General features: G+C 33.9%; 1 protein-coding gene across 6 annotated transcripts; it reads left to right on the top strand.

The window, feature by feature from the left end:
- Positions 1-329: 329 nt before the first annotated feature.
- On the top strand, positions 330-22,827 carry LOC125645635 (elongator complex protein 4-like). Of its 6 annotated transcripts, XM_048871269.2 has the most exons (10): positions 331-488; positions 3,747-3,782; positions 6,886-7,007; positions 10,209-10,322; positions 11,775-11,887; positions 13,786-13,913; positions 15,169-15,332; positions 16,113-16,221; positions 20,683-20,789; positions 22,697-22,827. In XM_048871269.2, the coding sequence occupies exons 1-10, from the start codon at positions 362-364 to the stop codon at positions 22,817-22,819; spliced, it is 1,143 nt and encodes a 380-aa protein (XP_048727226.2). In that variant the 5' UTR covers positions 331-361; the 3' UTR covers positions 22,820-22,827. The 6 variants fall into 6 exon arrangements, with proteins under 6 accessions (XP_048727229.2, XP_055996296.1, XP_048727226.2 ...); XM_048871272.2 differs by lacking the exon at positions 20,683-20,789 and having other exon boundaries at positions 330-488; XM_048871270.2 differs by lacking the exon at positions 3,747-3,782 and having other exon boundaries at positions 334-488.
- Positions 22,828-25,388: the final 2,561 nt, after the last annotated feature.

Below are 25,388 nucleotides of genomic sequence, written 5' to 3'. Positions count from 1 at the left end.
TATCAAACTTACTGTGAAAAAAATATGATGAATTACAATTACAAAAAAATCGGGGTTGTTTACATCAACTGAGAACGATTTATTTACTTTCAATTACTTTTTTACCTCCTAACAATAAAGAGCATAAATATAAGCGATAAATATTTGGATCTCCCCAAACATTTTTAGGGCACACATACATACTAGTATCAATATTGTGTCATGTATATAACAAAATTAAATAACATATGTATTTAGTAGATCTATACTTAGGATTTTTGACCTTGAAATAGCCTGAGAATATTTGTGTAATTCAATTTGTTATTTTGGGGTATCGATTAGTTCTGTCTTGCTCTACCGGATGTTTACATTTTGAACAAGCATGGCCGCCACAAGTTTTCAAAGAAAAGCACGAGTTAAACCAAATCAAATAGTTGGAACAAAACCATCATTATTTAACAACCAGTTACTTATATCATCAGGTGTACCTTCCCTCGATAATATTATAGGTAACCATAACGTTAGTGAAAGTTTGTGAGAATTCAAGTTCAATGTTGCAATCTATCTGTCAGATCTGTTTTAAACAGGTTGAGAACACTTGCCCTATAGCGAGATATTCTCGCTAAAACGCGATTATCCCTCTATAGCGAGAGTAAATATATCCCGTACAATCGAGAAAAACACTCGTGGAGTACATCTCTTCGTGTTTCACGTGAAAAGAAGAAAAAGTGCTCAAATGTGTGATACTTCTGCAAATATACATTAATCAAAACAAAAAACACTCAGTGCATTGGAATACGGGACTTTCGAGATACGGATCCATTCTGACTTTTATCGTGTTTTGAACGTAATTTGTAGGGCATGTCACTTCAGGATTACAATAACAACTAAGTAAACAAGCATGGAATACTTCAATTGCTATCAAATTTCTGCATTTAAATGTTATCTTTGAAAGAAAGGAATCACTACAACCATTTTATAGGAAAATGCATTTGATTAAATTACTAGGGCTGGGACGATTCAGGGTTAGCTCGATTCGGTTCGGTTTCGATTCAGAACAGCACGGTTCGGTTATTTTCGATTCGGTTCATGTTAGGTCCAATTTATCTACTGACAGCACAAAAATTAACAATTTTAATGAGTAGCATATTTGATTTTATTTTATTCAAGTTATATAACTGTATGTCGTCATTTGTAAACATCATATCTATTTATAATGACATTTTATAACTTCGATAGAAAAAAGAAAACATTGACAGTCTATTAAAATTTGTTATATTAATGTACTGCATAAGTTTTGGATTATTAAACAAATCTATAGTGAATCTAAATTGTATATGATATTGTTTTCATTGATATGTAAAAATTCAACAATTCTATCAATTGAGAGTCTTTTAAAATCTTTCCTTTATTGATTTACTTCTCTCATATTAACTGTCAAATCTGTGTCATTACCTACATTGTTGATTTCACTCCACCACTGACAGAAATGCTATATGCCATGTAAAGATAAACTGCAATGATCTTACGGACCATATTCTGTTGGTATCTGAGTGGTGAAAATGCTAACTCTCAACACAGTAGTGATTTAAATCTCTGTTGCATAAAACACCACATGTTCTGCACATCACTTGGACACCATATTTGTTGTTTTGGTGTATGTAAAATCTAAACCGAACCAAACCAAAATCCGGAATTTGTAATCGGTGCATCGAATCGAATGGTATGAATCGCGGTGCACCGCACAGCCCTATAAATTACATAAGTTGGCAAGGGAAATAAATCTAGGGAGTATCTTGAGGATATCAGTAAAACTAATGTTTTGCATCCAGTGATACGGGTCTAAATGCACCTTTTCCCTTCCACCTAATTTACACCCCGGTACTAAGCACCAATACTGACTTGGATCGTCATGGTAGGACTACACCTAGCTCTGTATAATAAGTCTGCTAGCGAAACACCATTTGTACCTATGTCAACTTTGCCCTACAATTGTTTATTATCACGTGAGCATGATGTATAAACGTCAAATATAATCGGTCGTTCCGGTACATCCTGAAAGTTCCATATTCAGAATCCTTCCCTCTTATGCAGCAACATTGATATGAAATGTCTTGACTGTGTTGTCAATTTTATAGAGACAAATCGCATCATGCTGAATGTGTGTCACACTTATTCACCATTGCATAGAATTTGCCATTATTTTCAATAAAGACACCAAAATACCTGTTTATGATAATGTTTACTTTCTCGTTAAAGAGGAATAATCACATTTTTGTGAGAATATCTCACTATAGGGGAAGTGTTCTCAACCTGTTAAACTGTTAAAAGAAACTGAATCATTTGTATGTAATGCATTAATAAGTTTGATTTTCTTTTTTATGATGCATATTTGATTCTTGTGTGAGTTGTTCTCTATACTTTGATTTTGGGGAAGGAGCATATATATTTTACAAACATTTCTTATTAATTCTTAGCATGTTTAGGCCAAATAAACGTGTGTACACATGTGGCTCCTATTTAGTATAATTACATGATTTTCAGAAATACTCAATGAAATGTATAGGGTATATATTTTTGTGTGGATGAAATATTCAAAAGGTCAGTAACTCCAGTGGATATTTGATGATAAAGGAAAAACAGGCATGATGCTATGTTACTGAAATATTGTGTAAATGTTAAGTTTGTTATTGCTACTAAAATAGGTTCCTTGAGAATAGGAGCTGCAGATCTGTAGCTCTCTCGGAAATTGTTGGGATAGACGAGAGAGCTACAGATCCACCCCTTATAAAAACCTTTGTTCACAGCACAGAGAAAATGTGCATGGTTGAGGCCTTCCATATCATTTCATTCTTGCATCGCCGTCTAAAAACTTTAATATAAAAGATTTCTAGCATATTTTCCCACTATACTTGTATCCAAACATACCTTCAAACATTCATTAAAGCCCCATACAACCTGAAAATTCACAGCAGAGTGCTTCAAATTATTTCATTTGTTCATGATGTAGCCATCTTTGATAGCCAGTCCAATATGAGGTATGTCATAAACACAAAAAATTCGAAAAATGTAAATTTCTGTAGATGTAAAAGAAGTTCTTCAGTATTGAGAGTTATGAAAGCTTATTCTGGTCCCCACCCCTACCACTAATAGCGAAGGGTAAATACAGAGTGGTGGGATAGGGACTTGACTTGATGAAAGCCATGGATTTAATTCAAAATTCAAACCTATTTAAACAGTTATTTTTTAAAAGAACTGGGATGATTTCATCCAAAACAAATTTTAACTGAAAATATTTGTTGGGATCTTTGTTCACATAGATATTACTGTTTCCATTAGAGTATAAGTATGGAAATGAAGCAGGTCAGTTTCACTGGCTACCTAACATGGTTATGTCAGCACATGAAATCTTGTAAAGCTGTGAGTTTTTGGTTTGCATCTAGGACTTTCATGAATGTTTGAAGGTATTTTTGAACACAAGTGTAGGGGGAAAATATGCTAGGAATGTTTTTAAATACCAAACGGAGATGCAAGAATACAACAATATAAGGCCTCAACCATGCACATTCTTTACTGCACCTTAAATCAAAAGATTTTATAAGGGGTATAGATTTGTAGCTCTCTGGTCTGTCCCAATATTTTCCAGGAGAGCTACACATCTGCAGTTATGAGAATAGCAGATTAAACATTTTACAACAGGTACTCTGAATATCATTTTGATATGAATTTATTAAGATAAAGATGTAGCAGATTCAATCATTTTTCAGGTGGAGGTCTAGCTGTTGGGACAGTATGTTTAGTTGGTATGTAATATTGTGTATTTGAACATTTCTAACCACATCCTAGATCATGCTAACCAAGGGGTTCAGATACACTGAGCTTAGTCTCTATAATAGTCAATAAGAAACCTTTGGCCATTAAAGATGTTCCAACCATGTCTTATTATTACCGTCGACTGACCAGTTTCGGTGACCTTAGTGATAAACCGCGATTTTCTCATTAATCACTTGGATTAAATAAATAAAAAATACATCTACCTTTAAAGTAATTAAATTCCTTTACTTTCATCCAAAAATTCCAAATCCATTGGTACGTTAATTGAATATATTGTCGTAACAAAAAACATGTCACTTTGTGCTCCTAAAACGGTGACGTCACCTATTTTGGTGACCATTGTTAGTGTAGGTTTGCCAAAAGTTTGTTACTGTAACTGTAAAAACGTATATACAGGAGGAATGTTCAACTAAACGTCAATTAATGAAATAAAATAGAAGTGTAGATTTATAGACTTTAGGTATACTTTATATTAATTTGAAAGTTTGCTTGAAAAAGTAATAAGTAAATGGGCTTATTTTGGGGGTGCTCATGTTGATTTTTTGCATACTCTCCTAGTAGTTCATTTTCGGGGAAAAAGTTGAAGATGTGTTTTGTGTATGTTTGCAAACACTACGATGAAATTGATGATGTAATCAAACACCTGGAAACAACAACGCGCACACGTAAACAAAAGCTCACCGATTCTGGTCAGTCACCGAAATAGGGCAGTCGACGATATATCCAACCTAAATATGCAAGTGAGCATAAAACATTGATTGAGAGCAGTATTCTATTTTACATTGTCTGGCGGTTATCAAGAAAGTTGCAAGATCAGCAAGCTTATTTGGTTTTTGGTTAGTCCTGTGCATAAGTAATTATTCTCTCACAGAGTAATTGTAGAGGTGTAGTAACATCTAATGGTGTATGTGTGAGTGAGTGATTACAGTCATTTCACTGATATAAAGTGACCCGGGTTTATTTGCATTTACATGTGTATTAATGTTATGCTCTTCTTTTGAGGAGATACATATATTCTGCTTTGTAGTGCTCTTTAACTATGTATGTTTTTAAAAGAAATAAATTTCATTTTTGAAAATTCATGAAGGCATGAACTGTGACAATTCATGCTAGCATATCTCATGAAGCATGTTAGCCAGCATGAATCATTGCAGTTCATACCCTCATGTATTTTCAAAAGTGGGAATTCAGGGGCATATAGTGTTTGGTCTATCTGTTTATCTTTCTGCAGGCTTTCATATTTCACATGTTTATTATAACCCCATCCCCCAGTTCTAGTTCCTTTTGACAAGACCTTTCTTTTGGTAACAAATTCTTTTACCTCATTACCTTGACATTAGAGTTTAACCTACTTTTGAAAATCTTTAACCTTGGTCATAACTTTTGAATTGTTAGTAATAAGGCTTTCATGTTTCTCATTTGCATCTCTTCTGACAAGACCTTTCTTTTAATACCTAAATTTTTTACCTTATGACCTTGACCTGAGAGTTTAATCTACTTTTGACAAACTTTAACCAAGGCCATAACTTTTGAATGATTAGTGATGAAAAGGTGAAGGTAATGAACAGTGATTAATATCATAACTCCTATAAGGAATACAAAAGTTGGGCAAACACGGACCCCTGAACGTATCAGAGGTGGGATCAGGTGCGAAGGAGGAGTAAACATCCCCTGCTGACCTGTCGCACCCACCGTGAGCCCCATATCTTGATCAGGTAAATGGAGTAATTCGCAGTCAAAATCAGTGTGTAAAGAATGGCAAAAAATTGGTATGAAACACATCAGACAGCATTTGACCCAATGACAGGTTGTATTGTCAAACTACTAGATTGCTATAATGACCATAGAATTTATTTTCGAAATGCTGATTTTAAATGAGACTGTTGAAACCCCTTTAACATCAACTTGTTTGTCAGTAGCCTGCCTCAATTTAAACAATGATCATACGCAGAACAAGCTCTGGTTGAGAGACACATAAACACCATATGCAGGTGATAATGGAAGATTGATATAAATTTTATATGTGTATTCCTTGTAACAAGACCTTTCTTTGGCAGTGATTTTTCTACAATTTTTACAAGGGTCCTGTGGCTTTCGAATTGGGAAAAATTGTCGACATTTCAGTCAAATTGGGAAAAATCAATTTTATCGTAAATGAGTTTTAAAATCATATCAAACATTATCTTTATTTTACACATTTAATTTTCTTTAACTTCTAAAATTTTCAACTATTCTATCCAAGTCATCATTACCATAACTCTTTGTTAAGTCTTATGCATATAATTCACATCGAATGTTTATTTTTTTCAAATACGTTTTCCTTTCATAATTTTATTATTGGGAAAAATGCAAGCTAAATTGGGAAAAAATTGGCAATTCTTAGGTGGGGAAAGGGCCGAAATTCGGACCCAAAATGGGCCTAAAAGATCACTGTTTGGGTATAATAATTACTTTGCTGTTATATGGGGGCATCAGTGTTTGACTATCACATCTTGTTTACATTTACATTCTAGTTTCATTTCTGTTGGAATTTTCAGTCGTTAAGATAGTCTGATCCTAGACGTAATATATTTATCTAGATTCATATTACATACAATATCACAAATGCACCATATAGCATTGAAGAGGAAATGGCTATCATAACATTTAGTAGAGATATCAAAGGCAAAAACATTGAAATGTAAATATATAAGTATGTATTGTACTGAATGTGTAATTATATGTATAGTTACCATACATGTACATATAGGTTATCTTTTGTTAATGTAAATATAAACAGTGGAGTGTGGTTTTCTTGTCCTTATTGAGGATGCTTACCAGCATTGCAGGACAAGCATTTCATTGAATTTTCCAACAAAGATGGTATCTCCCTTACCCCCAATAATGAAAACTAAATCACACTTCATTGTTGAAAACTTGAAATGCCATGTAAATTTATTGTCAAACAATTATGTGCCATATGAAATGCTGGTTATTGTGAAATTGAAAGAACCAACACAGACAAACAGAGGTATTGTATATGAGGGAAAATGTTTTAAGATCTTTGGTTTTTTTCTATTTTATTTGCAATAGAGGAAGATGTATATGGCAGTTATGCACGCTTGCTGTTGAAGTACTTTTCTGCTGAAGCAGCAATGACGGGACATTCTCTGTTACTGACAAGTGCTGACCAGGACCCTGCACAAATCATGAAGGTTAGCATCAAGAAAAGAAACATTTAGTTCATCTGACTATCAATGATTTTACCCAGTTGACTCATCTCCTGTTACATGTATTAAATTGTTATTGCGCCGTTTTTGTTCTGTTCATATAAAATCATAGAATCTGATGTTCAATGTCGTAAGCAGTGGGGCTTTGATTTGATATTCTAATATAAACGATACTTCAGGGCATATACGATGTTTCTGACATTTTCTCTAAATTTATTTTTTCATCTCAATATGAAGAGTTCTTGTATGATTCCGAAATAGATTTAAATTTTATTTTGTAGTAATATTACCAAATCTTTTATATCGGCAAAGGTAGCTCAGTGTTTAGATCACCAAACTTGTAATGTAAGGGTCCCAGGTTCAATACCCAATTGTACCACATTTTTCTCTTCTTCTTTACTATGGTAGCTCCCATTTATACATTAGAACTGAATTTATATTCTTACTTGCAACAACCAAGAAATATCAAATTATGCCAACTCTAAAACAGACATGGTAATATACAGTGTACCCCAGTATTCCTTGTAGAAATTTCACGAAAAATTATATCATTGAGAAAAACGCCGTGTTTGTCATTAACTGTTGATTTCCATCATCACATTTAGCAATGCCGGAAGAAGACCAGATGCACTGGTAAAAATCCTGCCATCTTCTTCGATAGCAGATGATTGTTCCAAAATGTATAGATGAAAGACAACTAAAAAGTACATGAAATTATCCCTTGATTTTTTAGCATGCCGGGACGACTGTCCGGAGAGCTATTGTCATGACCCTGGTGTCAGCGTCAGCTTTACACTTTAAGGAAAAAACTTTAACCTGGGCTATATCTTTTGATGCAAGGGGGATAGGGTTTTGATGTTTCACATAATCATTGATTCCTCATGAAGAGACCTTTCTTGTGGTCTCAAGATTTTTGATCTAGTGACCTTGGGACTTTTACCTACTTTATAAAAACTTTAACATGGTCTATATCTTTTGAACCAGGGGAGGGGTAGGGTTTTGATATTTCACATATAGATGTCTCATAAAGAGACCTTTATTTTTGTACCAATGCAAGACGTTTGACCTTGGACTGTGACCCACTATTCAAAAACTTTTACCTTGGCTATATCTTTTAAACCAAGGAGAACATTGTTTTGATGTTTCACATATAGATGCTTCATGAAGAGACCTTTACTTTGGTACATTTTGTACCAAGACTTTTGACCTAGTGACTTTTACTGTGGACTTTGACCTACTTTTTAAAAACTTTAACCTGGGCTATATCTTTTGAACCAAGGGGGATAAGGTTTTGATATTTCACATATTGATTCCTCATGAAAAGACCTTTGTTGTACCAAGATTTGTGACCTTGAACTTTGATCTACATCTTAAAACTTTAACCTGGGCTATATTGAAGTAATAGGAATAGGGCTTTGATATTCTACATATAGATGCCTCATGAAAAACCTTTATTTTGGTAGAAGACATTTGACCTAATGACCTTTGCCTTGTACTTTAGCCTACTGTTCAAAAACTTTAACCTTGGTCATATCTTTTGAACCAAGAGTGATAGGGCTTTGATGTTTCAAATATAGATGCCTCATTAGAAGACATTTCTTTTGTTACCAGAACGAAGGGGGTATGAATTTGATATTTCACATTTAGATGCCTCATGACCAGGCCTTTGATATGGTACCAAAACTTTTGACATAGTAGGCTTTGACTTTGACCTATTTTTCAAAAACTTTAACCTTTTGAACTATAGGTTAAGTAGAGTCATGCTTCCCAGCAAGCTATGTTGTCTTCTGACAACTCTTATTACTATACCCCACACAACGAGTTGTAAAGGGTGTTTTTGACCCATCTATCAGTCAGTCAGTGTCCTTTTCTTGTCAGCACAACTCCTCTGATACCGCTCAACAGAATTTCATGAAACTTTGTAGTTGATAAGGACACACTATGTATAAATGTGCATATTCTCAGAAAATTCTTATTCTTTTGTTTGTTCCATACTCCCAACATGCTGCCATTAAAATAAACATTAAGATGTAGAGGTAAGCATATAAAAGATTACTAAAATTGAGGTCGTGGATGACTTTTGAACTTAAAAATGATACTTTTACTGAATTTTTCATACTTGATGTACATACTTTTTGTACATCTATAATAAATGATTGTGTTGTATTTTTGCTGAGTATATTGTGAGTTCTGACTTGTTTACATGTACCAATTAAACACTGGAAGGAATACATGTACAATGAAATAATCCCTTTAAAAATCCTATTACATGTATCATCAATTTTTAATCAATTATGCTTATCCAGTTACATGTATGAATGATATTTTGCTATGATTTTTGTCTGATTGCCCATCAGTAATGCATAACATTACCATTCATTATGTGAGGATTGTTAAGCAATGCTGGAGCGTGGGGTATGTGAGCTTGCTCACTTTTTCTTTCATTTCTTAAATAAAATTATATGAATGTTCATAGGCAAAGAGAAGTGATGTGATTCTAGCTTTGATGCAATTGCACAAATTGTAATTGAAGTTAATTTTCAGTTAATATTGTATTTTAAAATGTAAGAGTTAATGTCAAGTTAACTATTTGTTAGATCTAATTAATTTCTGCTTAAGTGAATTAGACTTTGTTAGTAGAAATGGAATTCTAACAAAGTTTTATCTCCATATTCTTCATTCAACTCAAGGTCTGAATGCATCATCTGACATAATTTAGAGCTCCAATGAAGGAGAATATTTTGGTTTGTTTTTATCTCTACGTTATCAGGGTAAAAATACAATCTAAACTTATTCATTGCAAATGTCATATACATATAGGGGATGGAGATATTTGTCTTTTTGGAACTCTCTCTTTCTCTCTCTCTCTCTCTCTCTCTGAATTGTAGGTAGTTTAAAAGACCACAAATTTCATGACTGTATATGTATAACTATTGTGAAAAATTCTTCTCAAATGTTAATTATTAGTGAAATGTAATACCTAGTACTCATGCCATTTTAAGCAACCTTTGAATTTTTGTCATATATTCAAGATTTTCCATGATTCTATATTTTAATTGTAAAATGTTGTATGTCATTATCCCCTCACAATTCATTGCAGGGGGGGGGGGGGTATAGCAACAGGACCATTTGTGGGTGGGTCAGTAGAGTGTAGGTATGTTATGAACAAGGTGTGTAATATTTCAGGAACTCCCTGCTCCAATAATGGATGACCCTGGTGATGTGACACATAGCAGTCTGCCTGAACAATCAGAAAAACTGAAAATAGCTTGGCGATACCAGCATCTATCAGCCAGTCAGGTGATCAAATTTAAACTACTTTTAAGCATTAATATCTTCAGCTGAGCTATAAGGCAGAGCTTTCTTGATCACCTTTTGTTCATTGTCCATCTGTAAACTTTACACATTTTTAACTTCTCTATAACAACCAGGTCATTTCAAACAAACTTGCCATAAAGCATCCTTAGGTAAAGAGGATTTTAAAATTGTGTAAATGAAGGGTCTTATCCTTTTAAAAGGGGAGATTATTACTATAAAGAGTGAAAATATGGTGGCATCTTTAAAATTCTTTTCAAGGACTGCTTGACCAGAAAAATCAAAACATGAAAAATCTTTCGATTGTAGATTCAGAAGTGTTCAAGTCCTGGACACTGGGATGGGGGAGGGTTAAGTAGTGATGTACGACTCATTGTACCTCAAATAATATTTTCATTTACATACTTAATTCAGGGGTGGGGGTTGTAGTAGTGTATCATATATATTACCTCAAAGAATTTTTTTTTCCAAACCTCAATTTCTTCATAACTTTGACCTCGCATTCATACCATTCACTTCTGCCATAAAAAGTCTGGGGGTGAGGGGTGGGTGGGAGGTCACCAAATATATCTTTATTTGCATTTGTAGATAATAGAAAATGATGGTTGTTAATAAAAGACACCATTCCCCCCCCCCTCCCCCCTGATTCTACCGTGTATGCCTTGGAAGTATATCCATTATCTGTTTTGTAATGATGAAGTCTCTGCTCATTCCAGTGGCAATATTTGTAAAGATAAATCATTGTGTCATAACTTTTAATAGCTGGTATGTCTTTTACATTTTTTGACTAGATTGTTATTGATGATTTCCAACAATTCAATTCATTTTCCTTTACTAATCAGTGATCAAAGTTTTTAATAATGTATCTACACCAACATTTTTTTTTTAGAAAGGACCTCTAAATTGATACCAAGCTTACATAACCTTCGTAGTTTACTTTTACAATAAAAGGAACAAGAAACAATCCTCTAGAACAAAAATTTAATTCTGTACTTGCCTGGAATCAACATCCATTTTATAAATAGGCGATACACTTTTATTTACGTTAACAATGATAAACCGGAAATGACAATGCCTGAAAAAGTATGACACAATAGTGACTAAATATGGAATAAACACAGACATGGAAGAACTTAAAAATCCCCTATTGTATCAATATAAATTTTTGATTTGTTATGGTCTGTTGTTGGAAAAATAAAATGTTATAGAGCTGAATGTAACAATCTATCTTTTTTCCCCATGCTGTTTTGGAAAGCTCTGAATCGTATAATAAATCCAGTTATTTTTTTCTATGTTTTGGTATCCAACCACAGGAAATTTTATAAAATCTATACATTCATTGAGTTGTAATTTGTTTAGCATGTTTGTTGTATAAATCTGTGTTTTAAAAAACTTCGATGAATATCAGTTAGTCAGTATTCTTCTCCTTTGTTTTAGACAGCTCACAGCAGTACAAAATTTGGTCATTACTACGACCTAACCAAAGTCATGGAACCTCAGCTAATCTCCAGAATAAATCCAGCCCTGATTGGGTCAGAAGATCTAGAAAAGTAAGATTTAATTTCTGTTAAGTACATTACACATAATAATTTGGAGAAGTGGTATTGGTATTTCTCGTAAAACAAAAAATGAATACATAAAATTATTTTCAGTACTGGTATGTTATCATGCATTATTTTCAGGGGAGTTGTGAATAATGAATTCCTCCAATCCACTAGTAAAACACACTGTCTACCCTTATTTGTTAGCTCACCTGAGCCAAAGGCTCAAGTGAGCTTTTCTGATCAAAATTTGTCTGTTGTCTGTCAGCGTCGGCATCATCAACATTGTTGTAAACTTTTCACATTTTCATCTTCTTTTCTAGATCCAAAAGCATCCTTGGGTGAAGGGCTTTCAAATTTGTTCAAATGAAGGGCCATGCCACCTTCAAAGGGGAGATAATCACAAAAATGCAAAATTAGGGTAGGGTCATTTAAAAATCTTTTTAAGAACCACTGGGCCAGAGGAGCTAACATTTACATAAAAGCTTCCTGACATAGTGCAGATTCAAGTTTGTTCAAATCATGGTCCCCAGGGGTATGATGGGGCCCTCAACAGGGGATCAATGTTTTACATATAAATATATAGAGAAAATCTTTAAAAATCTTCTCCTCAAGAAACATTTAGCAAAAGTTTACATGTGCATAAAAGCTTTCTGACATAATGCAGATTCAAGTTTGTAAAATTCATAGCCCCTGGCAGTAGGTTGGGGCCACAATAGTGATAAAAGTTTTACATGTGAATATATAGGGAAAATCTTTAGATATGGTTGATTGATTGTACATGTATATTGTTTAACGTCCCTCTTGAGAATATTTCACTCATATGGAGACGTCACCATTGCTGGTGAAGGACTGCAAAATTTAGGCCTATGCTCGGCACTTTGAGCAGGGAGGAATCTTTATCATGCCACACCTTCTGTGACACGAGACCTCATTTTTTGTGGTCTCATCCGAAGGACCACCCCATTTAGTCACCTCTTACAACAAGCAAGGGGTACTGAGCACCTATTCTAACCCAGATCCCCATGGGACTTTAAATATGGTCCAAGGTGACTCAGGTGAGCAATGTGGCCCATGGGCCTCTTGTTCTTTATGGATGCAGATATTGTCCTGAAATTTAGTTATAGGCTTCCTCTTGGAGGAATACAAGTTCAGTTTGCATTTCAGCTGGATTGGTCCGTCCTTGACCTACTCTTGGGCAAAAAATAGGCCATAGTTTTGCAGGCTTTTTTTTCACTACAGATACAAATATTGTGCTGAAATTTGGTCACAGGCTTTCTTTTGGAGGAATATAAGTGCAGTTAGCATTTCAGCTGGATTGGTGCACTATGACCTACTTTAGGGGTAGAAGTAGGTCAAACAGTTTTCCAGATTGTTTTTTGATATGGCCACAGGCATTGCTCTGAAATTTTGTCACAACCTCACTCTTAGAGAAATACATAATCAGTTCACATTTCAACTTAATTGGTCACCATGACGTACTTTAGGGCTAAAAGTAAATCAATGAGATAGTTTCCTGGACTTTTTCTCGTCATAGATACAGATATTGTATTGACATTTTGTCACAACCTCCCTCTCGGAGAAATACTTAATCAGTTCACATGTCCGATGGATTGGTGCACCATGACCTACACTGTACTTTAAAGCTTTTCTATTCAGAATGTATGTGGTATCAATTCAGAATGCATAATATGCTTCCAGGTTGAATTTCACTGTCCGACGACAGACGTATGTTGTACCGTTTGCGGTACTCTTGTTAGTATATGTACAGGCTTCTGTTCAAAGCTCATAAATTCAAATTAGGTTTATTGTCTGTAAACTGCAAGTTGCCTCCTTTGGGATTTCAGCTGATTTATACCTTACTTATGAAATATTGTAGAACTATATTACTTGTATTTAATTTGTAGAGGCTGTACAGAATGTCAAGATCTTAACCCCAAATACAAATATTTATTGAAAAGAATCAAAGAGGAGATTGACCATGGGCACTTCAGTACAACTGAGCAGACAGACAAAAGGAATATATTGAGAATTGGTAAGCCCACAAGCACTTAACATGACCAAAAAAATCATATATATTAAAAATCTTTTACCTAAACTATATATCAACAAGGTTTGCCACAATGTCAGCTATTTTGTTTCACATCTTTGCTTTTTGCCGCAAATTCTTTCAAGACCAATATTTTTAGTCTTACCTGTAGCATATATATTACTATCTTGACTCAACTTGCATCCTGATCAATTCATGACAAAGGCATTCTACATGTATTTACTGAAATTTGACTAAAAACTTTGTCTTCTGCTGTTTTTCTCTGAAAAAGGGAAAGTTATATTGTTTCTGATTGGTCGATATGATAAAGGCTATATATGAATATAGAAACTGCACTAAATATGAAAATACAAAGGCTGTCCAAAAAGTTAGTGGACACGTGCCATTTTCTCTCTTTGAGAATGACTCTGATGATTTTGGTGAAAGAATATTTTAAAATAGACCATGATAATGTAAATTTATTATATCAGAGCAATGCTTTATGTACATGTACTCTTAAGTGTGTTATTAGCATTAATACTTTGAAAGACTTGCTTGCAGTGAAAAATAAGTTGTGTTATCATTATTTATATAGATTCTGTAATCAGTTACATTACCCTTAGGCCAATTCAACTTAATCAGTAGATTATCATCCAGGGTCACCAAAAATATGGTGCGGGTGGGAGGATTTATTTTTTAATTTTTATTTCCTGAGAGAAAAAAAATTAATGACCAAAGGCATCACACAAAGTGTTAATCAAGTTAGCATTCGAAAAAGCCTTGGTAGAAGATATAAAACCAACATTCTGTGACTTTAATCATTCACTCATGTCACTGGGAAGCAATTTGTTTGAAATAATAATTTTTGCAAAAATAAAAAAATCGGAGTAGGCCCTTTTTTGAGGGGCGGGCGGGGAGATGACAATCTATCAATTAATTTTAATTGGCCTGACCTCAATTGTTTGATAAGATCTGGATGTTTTATCTGTACTCCTTGTGAACATCTTTGTTATACTGGGATCGATCCAGAATCTTGTGCTGCAATCACTGTAATCCACATAAAACATAAAGTTTTGTTATATAACTTTAATCCGTTTTAGAGAATGGTGTAATCAGTTTATGGAACTCCTTTGACAATTAATATATCATCAATAGGGATGTGACAGTTAATTTAATTTCACTCAGCCATGAAATTGGAATATCATATTAAGAAGAATTTGTTGAATACATGTACAGGTATTATTGTTTTGTTCTATTATAGGTGTTCACTCCCTTGGGTCCCCTCAGTGGGATGAATGTGGGGGTCTTGCCATCAACAGAGAAGATATTGATTATTCACTACCTAGGTTTCTATTGGCTCTCAGAGTCTTAATGAGGTCAGCGTTTGCTGTGTGTATAGTTACCATGCCAACACATTTATTTGAGGTACATACAAATTCAAATTAAAGGTTATTTAGTTTATATGATGTAGTTTAAAATCTGAATTTGCTGTTACTTTAAATGTCAACTTGTTGTCTATCCTTTACATCATATTTCTAACAATATGTACTGCATTGACGAATTATTTCGAAGACAAGCCATCTAAAGTTTAATAAAAAAAATATGATGGAATCCTAGAGTATATGGTAGGGTACATTCTTTGTTTTCAGCAATTCAAAAGTAGGAGCACGAACACATATATACAAATTAAGAACATTTGAAGTTTAATATAATAGTAGATACTAAAATTGTATTTCATCTACATTTGTACTCATTCTTTTTTGTGACACCTGCTTTCTATAAATCATTCTCACACATCTGAAATCATAGCCTGTGTGCCCACTATCTTTGTCATGAGACCACTGCATGTACCTTTGGAATTGCCCATATTCCTGAGTTAGATCTTTCTTTGTATTCCTGTGCACATTGCATAGGCAACACCTATATATTTCAACCCTAGACTTGAAAGTTAGACTTTCAACCCCCAACCCCAACCCCTAAAAAAAAGATTGAATTACTGTTCTACTACAGCTTGTCCTTGTAATGTAATATTTTATGAACCATTCACCAAGGCATTTGATGTGCAGGTCAAACTACTAAACTTTTATGACTTTGATTAACAAAATTTGTCAGTTAAATTGTCATAATAAATGTGACTGATGCCATATATTTTTTAACCCACTATTAATTGTATTTCATATTCAGTGTTTTCACTTTCATGAACAGATTCCGGGTTTTGTTGGTCGATTACGTAAAATGTGTGACACGGTTTTACATTTGGAAAGTTTTGCTGGTTCAGACAAAGAGAAAAATCCTGCATTCAAAGAATATCATGGTATGCATATGCAAGAATATATGTGTTTTTATACATCCATCTTTCAGGGGTGTGATTATTCCTCTTTTCTGAGGAAATCTTCTGATTTGCTCAATTTTCGAAAAAATGAAACACTCGAGATTTCATCTAAAGTGGCAGAAAATGATATTTTTCAAGGTAGGGTGAGGTGTTTTCCTCCCTTTTTGACCAGTTTTCCTCTGATTTCTGAGGAATTCAGTCACATCCCTGATCTTTAGATGGATGTATTATGGTACAGCGATGTCTGGATGTGTGTCTGTTCATTTGTTCAGGGTTTTCTGTTTCTATTTTTAGTTCTCTTTCACATATATTTCCTGAAACTCATTGTGGGTCACTCTAGATCATGTGACAGTTTTGACCCATTTTTACCTCTCATGTAGGAGTTTATTTGAAATTTAATGGTATAGGGAGGGAAATAATTTGTTTGTATAAGTCTTCCCACAATTTTCAAGTGAGGACTTTCTTATTATACCTCCCGCAACAAAGTTGGGGTGGAAGGGGGGGGGGGTGTACTGAAATCAGGTTGTCCGTCTGTAGACGCAATGGTTTCCGGGCTCTAAAACGTTATCCTTTCCACCTACAGTCACCATATCATACATTTGGACTACCCATAGGACGAAGATGTTCCCTATCAAATTTATCTCTTATCCATTTCTCCCTAGAGAAGAGACTACCCAAGGTTTTGTCATGCCCTTTCTTTTTTACACTCACGAAAGTGGTAATTTATACCTATCAACAACACCCTTTGGGAGATTGGGGTAAGCGGAGGGTATTCTTAGTGAGCATTGCTCACAGTACCTCTTGTTTTACTGAGTGTTTATATGGCTATTGAAGATTTGCATGTGGGAAGGATTTTGATTTTCTTTAATTTTTGAGAAAATTACAGGTTGTTGAACTTAGTTAGTTTTGAGGAAATATTACAAAGATATTTTTTCCATTTAACTCCTTTCACAGTTCTAAAGCTAAGGCCTTTGTATACAACTGGAAGATGTGCATATTGCAAAGATTTTGATTCTCCACAATTTCCTAATTTTCTTTGATGTTTGAAAGCATTATAAGTTGTTGAACTTGGACAAATTTGGAGAAATATTTTACACCCGTAGCTCTTGGTTTGTCTACCTATCTTCTGTCACAGTTTTTAAGCTAGAACCTTTTATTCATACGATGCAAAAGAAAGTATGTCATAACTTGATAATGGCTTATATTACATTAAGTAAAGTTCTATGACTCTTAGTGTAAGAAAACACCCTACATAAGCTTGTGAATTGTGTAATGTTTCTATGACTCTTAGTGTAAGAAAACACCCTACATAAGCTTGTGTACTGTTTCCTATCCTCTTCTTTTTTAATATCACTAAGTATTTATTTTATAAAAAGTATAATGATAAAGTACATGTATATATAATAGTCACTTCCTTGAAGATGAGTTAATAATTAGAACATGGTGAAGTGCACATCTGCACATGCACACAAATATTTATATCAACTATTCATGTGGTCTGATGGTTTTTAGCTCACCTGCACTGAAAGCCCAAGTGAGCTTTTCTGTCATCCATCTGTCTGTAAACTTTTTACATTTTTGACTTTTTCTCCAGAACAACAGGGCCAATTTCAACCAAACTTGGCAAAAAGCATCATTGGGTGAATGGCTTTCAAGTTTGCTCATATGAAGGGCCATGCCCCCCTTCAAAGGGGAGATAATCACAAAAATGCAAAAATAGGGTAGGGTCATCTAAAAAATCTTCTCAAGAACCACTGGGCCAGAAGAGCTGAAATTTACTTGAAAGCTTCCTGACATAGTGCAGATTCAAGTTTGTTAAAACCATGATCCCCTGGGGTAGGTTGGGGCCACAGTAGGAGATCAAATTTACATGTGAATATATATTGGGAAAATTTTTACAAAACGGCCAAGGTGACTCAGGTGAGCAATGTGGCCCATGGGCATTATGTTTTAGATAGATGTGTCTTTTTATGTGTGTCTCAGTATAGATGTGATTTATATAGATGTGTGTGTGTGAGAGAGAGAGTATAATTACAAAAGCTGATTAGGATCACTTACAAAAAACATTTATAAAGGAGTAATGTGAATCAAAGGCATTACATTGCAAAAAGAAGGCAAAACAATGCAAAGCAAAGGCATAATAATGCGGATCTAAAAGGGGTAATAATGCATATTAAAAGAGGTGTTATGATACGAAAGAAAGGCATAATAACGCGGATGAAAGGCATAATAATGCAAACAAGGGGTATTAATGTGAAAGAAAAGTGTAATAATGGGAATCAAAGGCATAATAATGCAAACAAGGGGTATTAATTTGAAAGAAAAGTGTAATAACGTGAATCAAAGGCATAATGATGTGAAGTTAAGACACCTTTTAAAACTAGCGTAATAATGTGATTCAAAAGGCATAAGAAGGAAAATTAAAAGGCCTTATTACACCTTTGAAAGGCATTATAATACAAAGTGAAAACATGCAATAACGCAAAAAAGACGTAATAACGCAAATCAAAACGTGTTATTACGCCTTTCATTATAGGGCATTATAATGCGAAGTAAAAAGGTGTAATAATGCAAAACAATGCAGGCAAGATAAGGAACCCCCTAGGATTATCGTTTTCTGACCTCAGTATGGGCTGTAGAGGTACCACATGGAGCTAAGTCAAACATATAGAATCCTTAAAAGGGGTTATATAGGCCCTTAAAGGTAATTGAGTACCCATTTTACAAAATGGAGGTCATAATGAAGTCTAATACCAATTAATCATTGAAGAGTCCACAAAAAGGAGTATGCAGGCATGATAGGGGACCTCTAGGACTATCGTTTTCTGCCCTCAGTATAGGGCTGTAGGGGTACTACCTTTTCAATGTAGAAATGTTTAAGATAATTCCATCTGAATGAGCTAATCTCACTAAAATTTCTGTGTTATTTCCAACTTGAAAGATAACTTTATTAATTGTTTGTATTGAACATTCTGCATAAAACACTACAATGTGTTTAGCATACACTGTTTATATAACTTTCGTTTGCAATGTTACACTTTCCTCTTACATTATAATGCCTTCTTTATCCATGTTAATATGCCTTTGTATTGCAATAATACAACTTTGTATTGCATTATGACGTCTTTAATTTGCGTTAGTACATCTTTCTTTCACGTCATTATGCCTTTGATTCACGTTAATACACTTTTCTTTCACATTAATACGCCTTCGTATTGTGTTATTATGCCTTTCATTCACGTTTTAGTCCTTTCTTTCACGTGATTAAGTCTTTGTTATGCATTATTATGCCTTTTAACTCTGCATTAATAGAATTAATGAATTATTTTACAGGTTTGTCATTTAGTCATAGTACTCTAATTATGATGTTACAATGAAAAGTTCCCCACAATATAAAATATCTGCATGTGCACAATGTTAGTTTTTCAATAATTATAGGTCTGCATTATTGTTCCCCACTATACTCACATTTATATACCATTGTTTGTGCTGTTTTACATATTACACCGTACTCACATTTATATACCATTGTTTGTGCTGTTTTACATAATACACTGTACTCACATTTATATACCATTGTTTGTGCTGTTTTACATATTACACTGTACTCACATTTATATACCATTGTTTGTGCTGTTTTACATATTACACCGTACTCACATTTATATACCATTGTTTGTGCTGTTTTACATATTACACCATATTCACATTTATATACCATTGTTTGTACTGTTTTACCTATTACACCGTACTCACATTTATATACCATTGTTTGTGCTGTTTTACATATTACACCGTACTCACATATATATACCATTGTTTGTGCTGTTTTACATATTACACTGTACTCACATTTATATACCATTGTTTGTGCTGTTTTACATAATACACTGTACTCACATTTATATACCATTGTTTGTGCTGTTTTACATATTACACTGTACTCACATTTATATACCATTGTTTGTGCTGTTTTATATATTACACTGTACTCACATTTATATACCATTGTTTGTGCTGTTTTACATTTTACACTGTGCTGATGAACTCATGGACATGTGTTAGATATGCAAAATTCTGCTGAGAAAACCCTCGATTTTTTACACAGAAGCAAAATGGTAATACTATATTGCTACGTTTATGAAATAACTATCCAAAGCTAAACAAGTCATTTTTTTAACTTTCGTAAAGCTTTTAAATTTCAAGAACAAGGAATGACAACATTTGAGCCAACTTCATTTTCCAGCTCAACCTGTTGAGCAAAAAAAAAAACAAACAACCTTCTAATCAATCAGGCAGCCAGTGCCAGTAACAATTTTAGTGTACGTGTTCAGTTGTACCAAGTACAGGAGTTTGTATGTAGTATAGAATTGGTTTGTATGCAGTATGGAATTTGTATGTATTGATCAAAATTTAATAGCAACCTCTTTTGTCTTTATTTAGGTTTGTTTAATATAGTTCAGCTTCCACGTCTTAATTCCCTGTTATGCCATATGCCAGATACTCTCGATTTTGCATTTAAATTAAGGAGGAAAAAGTTTACAATAGAGGTATGTAAACATGAGATCTTCGTCAGAGCAGAAAATGTAACAATACATGTATTTGTTATGCAGAAACCACCAAAAGTAGTCTTTATATAAAGTTATCATTTTTTTTGTACACAAGTTGGAGGTTTAGAGAAAAAATATTATATTTTTGACTGAAAAACACATTTTTGTGTCTGTCACATACCTAGAACTTTGTAAGTGCAAGATATAACTTGTATTCCTTGTGTGAGAGCCATTTGATACATACCTTGATTAATGATGTCATAACAGGTGACGCACCTACTCTTTGAAACACTATTAGCTTGATGCTTCTGGTGGAATGAAATGAAATGTTAGTATGCTTTGGATCAAGATCATTGAAATTCTGAATAACCCGGTAATTCCACACAAAAAATCAATACACAGACTTGTATTTAAATCATTATGCAGACTTACACATATAAATAAAGGTTGCAAACATTGCAGAAACGGATATGCAAAGTTCTTCTGCAACGCTTTCGAACTTCATGTTCCGTTTAACAATCCACAGAAAGACATTTCATTATGTTCATATAGATAGATAGATATTCAAGTACATGTACGTAAAAGATAGATATTAATGGCCTGTAAGTTATTTGCTGAATATCACCTGACTTTGACGTGTTTCCATATTTGGTAATAATTTTCATCTTTGACGTGTCTCCATATTTGGTAATAATTTTCATATTTGAACATGGTAAAGGGAAATAGTCCAAGAGGGATAAATTCTAAACGCGTAAAATAAATGTAATAAAGGTAAGTATTATTTATTATACTTATTTAAATAAAAGATAAAAAAAAAAAAAAATCACCAGTAAGCGTATTTTCCAACAATTTCAATACTGCCGCAAAGTAGATCGTAAATTGCATGGAATTTACATGTATATTCACTCGCGGACAGACGACATGAAAAAACTGGAGATCGAAACAAACCTCCATAGTTGGATGACAAGCAATAAATTTCAGTATAAATTAAGCAGGATACACAGTGAATGTAGATATTTTCTTGATATTCAGTAAATCTTCCATAAAAGCACATGAATGATTGGCTTATCATGTAAGTACACTTTTTCGGAACTCTTCATTGAGCAATGTGTTATGCGCTTGAGCAACATCAGTGATCATGCAGGTCTGAAAACTGAGAGTAGAAAATTTCTTATTCATACAGTTCTTAGCTTTTTCATGCCTCCACTTTGAATTCATCCGTAATAAATTGATATTTCAAGTCGTTTTCAATATTTTCAATAAAGTATGAATGGAGTCAGTATTATATAATGTTTGAAAGTATACTGATTAGAATTAACAAATTTGCAATTGATAGTCACCAATCCAGGCGGGGATGCAGGTTTTGATGGGGTGAAGTAGATCTAGTATAAAATCTAGTTACCGCTTTTTGAAAGGTATCTGTCGGATTTTAGGCAAATTCGAAGAAGAGTAGAAGGGGCAGATATTCTGTTAAGTTCAATGAAAGCGAGATTTTCAGAACTATGAAGATGGAGTCACTGATATTTTATTTAGATTGATATGCAATATATGTACATGTATATGCTTAATATTACTAGAATCTGAAAATAAGTTAATAAGCTGAAAAGATTTTTAAACAATACAGCATACATACAATGATATGAGAGACTGCAGCAATTATTTTTAAAAATCACAGCATTTTTGTTTTGTTGTTGTTGTTTTTTTTGTTTTTGTTTTTTGTAAAATAGAACTACAGGAGACTAACCAGTAGGTGATGCATTATGTACTGAACTTTGCCATGCTCATCCCTCAAAAACCTGTATCCGCGCCTGTACTTTCAAAGAAGAATTAGCGGCAAGCAGTGATGGTTGACTGTCTGGAATTTCGTACTAATATATATCTATATTTTTATTTTCCGTGAACTTTAGAAACTTCACCTTCCCCCGGAGTTGTCAGAGACAGCTAGCAGAAATCAGGAGGACCCAGTTCCACAGGTTAAAGCATCCAGCGCTCTCTGTTCTGGAGGAAAATCCAATAAACTTGATTTTTAGTAGCCAGACAGATTTGTTTTGTAATATATTATGAATTGAAGTATGGTTTATCTCGGGGCTCTCTTGCTATCAACGTAATGGTCACCAGATCTATTTAGTAACTTGTCAAAATGACTTTCTGAGTGGATGTTATATTACGGAGGTAGATGGGTAGTAGTTGCAATAACCTGTCCTATTTTTGAGAGGTACTAAAGGTATACAACGTCTAGCAAGGGAATTTGCTTCGCTCTCCAGTTGCACAAACGGTTTGCAGTGCTTTTAAGCTCTTCATATCTGTGTTTTATTCCATTTTACATGGGCGTTTGTCATTCTTTCTCCCTTTATGACTGTTGATATTTAAATCTAATAATCGCGATATTATCATCATAGCCTTAAGTTGCTTTTCATGTATTCAATTTACGGGTTTCATGATTAATATACATTGTCAAAACTTTTCCAGGGAGAATGCAAGCAAAACTTCTTAATGATATTTTAAGCCAATTAACCGTGACAGCGAATTAAGTGGCTCGAATTAATGGTATGTCACGTAACTATTGCGCCGTTTCCATCAAGAGATATGATCAGGTACGCAGATTACTTTAGTTCCAATATTTGTTAGAAGCTTCTACAAATAGATCAATTTGATGACTTAGTTTTCGGAAGCGAATTTAGGGCAGGAATATAATTCTTGTTTAATGCAAGGAAGTTATCGATATCTCCGAGGGAAAAAAAGCTAAATACTTTGCTCTTCAAAGAGCTCATACTTTGTCTACTGCTTAAATGTTTAAAAAGAGATTATCCCCCGCGTAATCTGATTGGTTTAACCGATCACATGATAACCATATTCCTTCTACTCACCCCAGGATATTTTTGTTCTAATTTGGATTACTAATAACCATTTGGATTACTATTGCAGTAAAGCAAAAACTATAAAAGACCAGTGTATACAAAACTGGTATAGTGATATCAATGGTTCTTCTAGAGGTCATATTTATATACTTTTTAAACCAGAATTTAAATGTGAGAAATGAAAATATTTCACCCAAGGAATTGGGAGAATTCTTATTAGATTTCGAACAACAAACTATCGACCGCCCCCCTTCCTCCCCCAGTCGAGGTGGGAGACGGTCGTGTACTGCGTACAGTGACATGCGGACTAATTCAGGACATGCATAAAAGCTACTCAAACAAACATATTGTCATAATCCAAACGTAAAATTGTCTGATCTGATGCATTATGAAGTGAATTTAGTAGGGTCTGGCTTTAGTCAGACTGACTCCTAACCGTCTTAAAAAAAATGTATTTATAGCCAGATGTTTTATATACATGTACACATGCATATTCGTACTAGACATGCCTAAATATATCTTTAATGGAAAGACATATAATTATATTGAAACAATTAGAGATGTTTGAGGGAAGATTTTTAAAGATATCTCTTTGACTGAACAGGAAAGATATATTTTTCCAAGAGATATACTGTGTTCCATGGCGTTCCATAGAGAAGTTAAGAAGCCACGGTAGTTCATTAAGGACAATATTAAATTAAAAACCCTGTAAACTTGGTAATGTATGTCGCGTTCATTGAGATCAACATGACTAATGGAAAGAGTATCTTTGGAGAATATTGGTTAGAAATAAAAGTACGAAAATTTCCATTATTCCAATTAAGAAATTAACTTTTTGTGTATTGGGTGCGTGTCTCTCAAGGTACCACAACAGCCATCGATTATGACATATGCATTACTTGGCAGCAACTGTCGGATATTGCTTCAAACCAGGCGCAGATACAAAGTGGTCGTGAATGAAGTAGGAATGAACCAGGGATTGCTCTCTGTCATTCTTGTTTTGTTACCTGGTAAATTAAGTTCAGATCATTCCATTGATGAATGATTCAGATGACAAACCCAAATTTAAATCTGCTCCCTTGAAATTTACCTTGACTAAGATGAAAGAAACAAAACATACCGCTTTTAACTAAGATATCACCAGAAACGAAGTATCCGTGACGTTTGTATCCTCATCGGAGAACAAGTTCTTGTAGTTAGAAATCGCCCCCTTAAATCAGTGTTCCACTTCATTCATCATTGTTTGTAGCTATGATCTATCGCTAACGGAAGGTTTATACATAAAGAACTTTGTAAATTAGAAAAATACATGTGTATATTGTTTGCCTCTATATTACAAGAATGAACTATTTGAATATTATATTATAACTACATAGACATCCATTATAGACAATGAATAAGTCCGTAAGGTCATCGAATCATCGAGTGAATGACAATAAATGGCGCAGTGAATTAATCAAAACTATTGTTAATAAAACAAAGTAAAATGTTTCTTCTATTTGTGAATCAGGTTTTTAATCAATGTTAATATGAATCCCTTGTTTCACAACTATGTTTGATATTTGAGAGAGTTGGCAACTTGCAGAAATGATACACTAGGGACTAAAATTCATTTCTTGATCCTTTGTTAATAGAATTCCGATATTTCCCATTAACCTGAATGTCGATTTACCCAGCATTCCTCACACACTTGCTGGGATTGTCTTTAGATTGTATTATAGAATACACATTCGACAAAACT

The sequence above is a fragment of the Ostrea edulis genome, chromosome 6 (assembly GCF_947568905.1).
Source record: "Ostrea edulis chromosome 6, xbOstEdul1.1, whole genome shotgun sequence".
Taxonomy (NCBI): Eukaryota; Metazoa; Mollusca; class Bivalvia; order Ostreida; family Ostreidae; genus Ostrea; species Ostrea edulis.
Note: the sequence above shows the minus strand (reverse complement) of the source record. Positions and strands in the feature narration are given on the sequence as shown.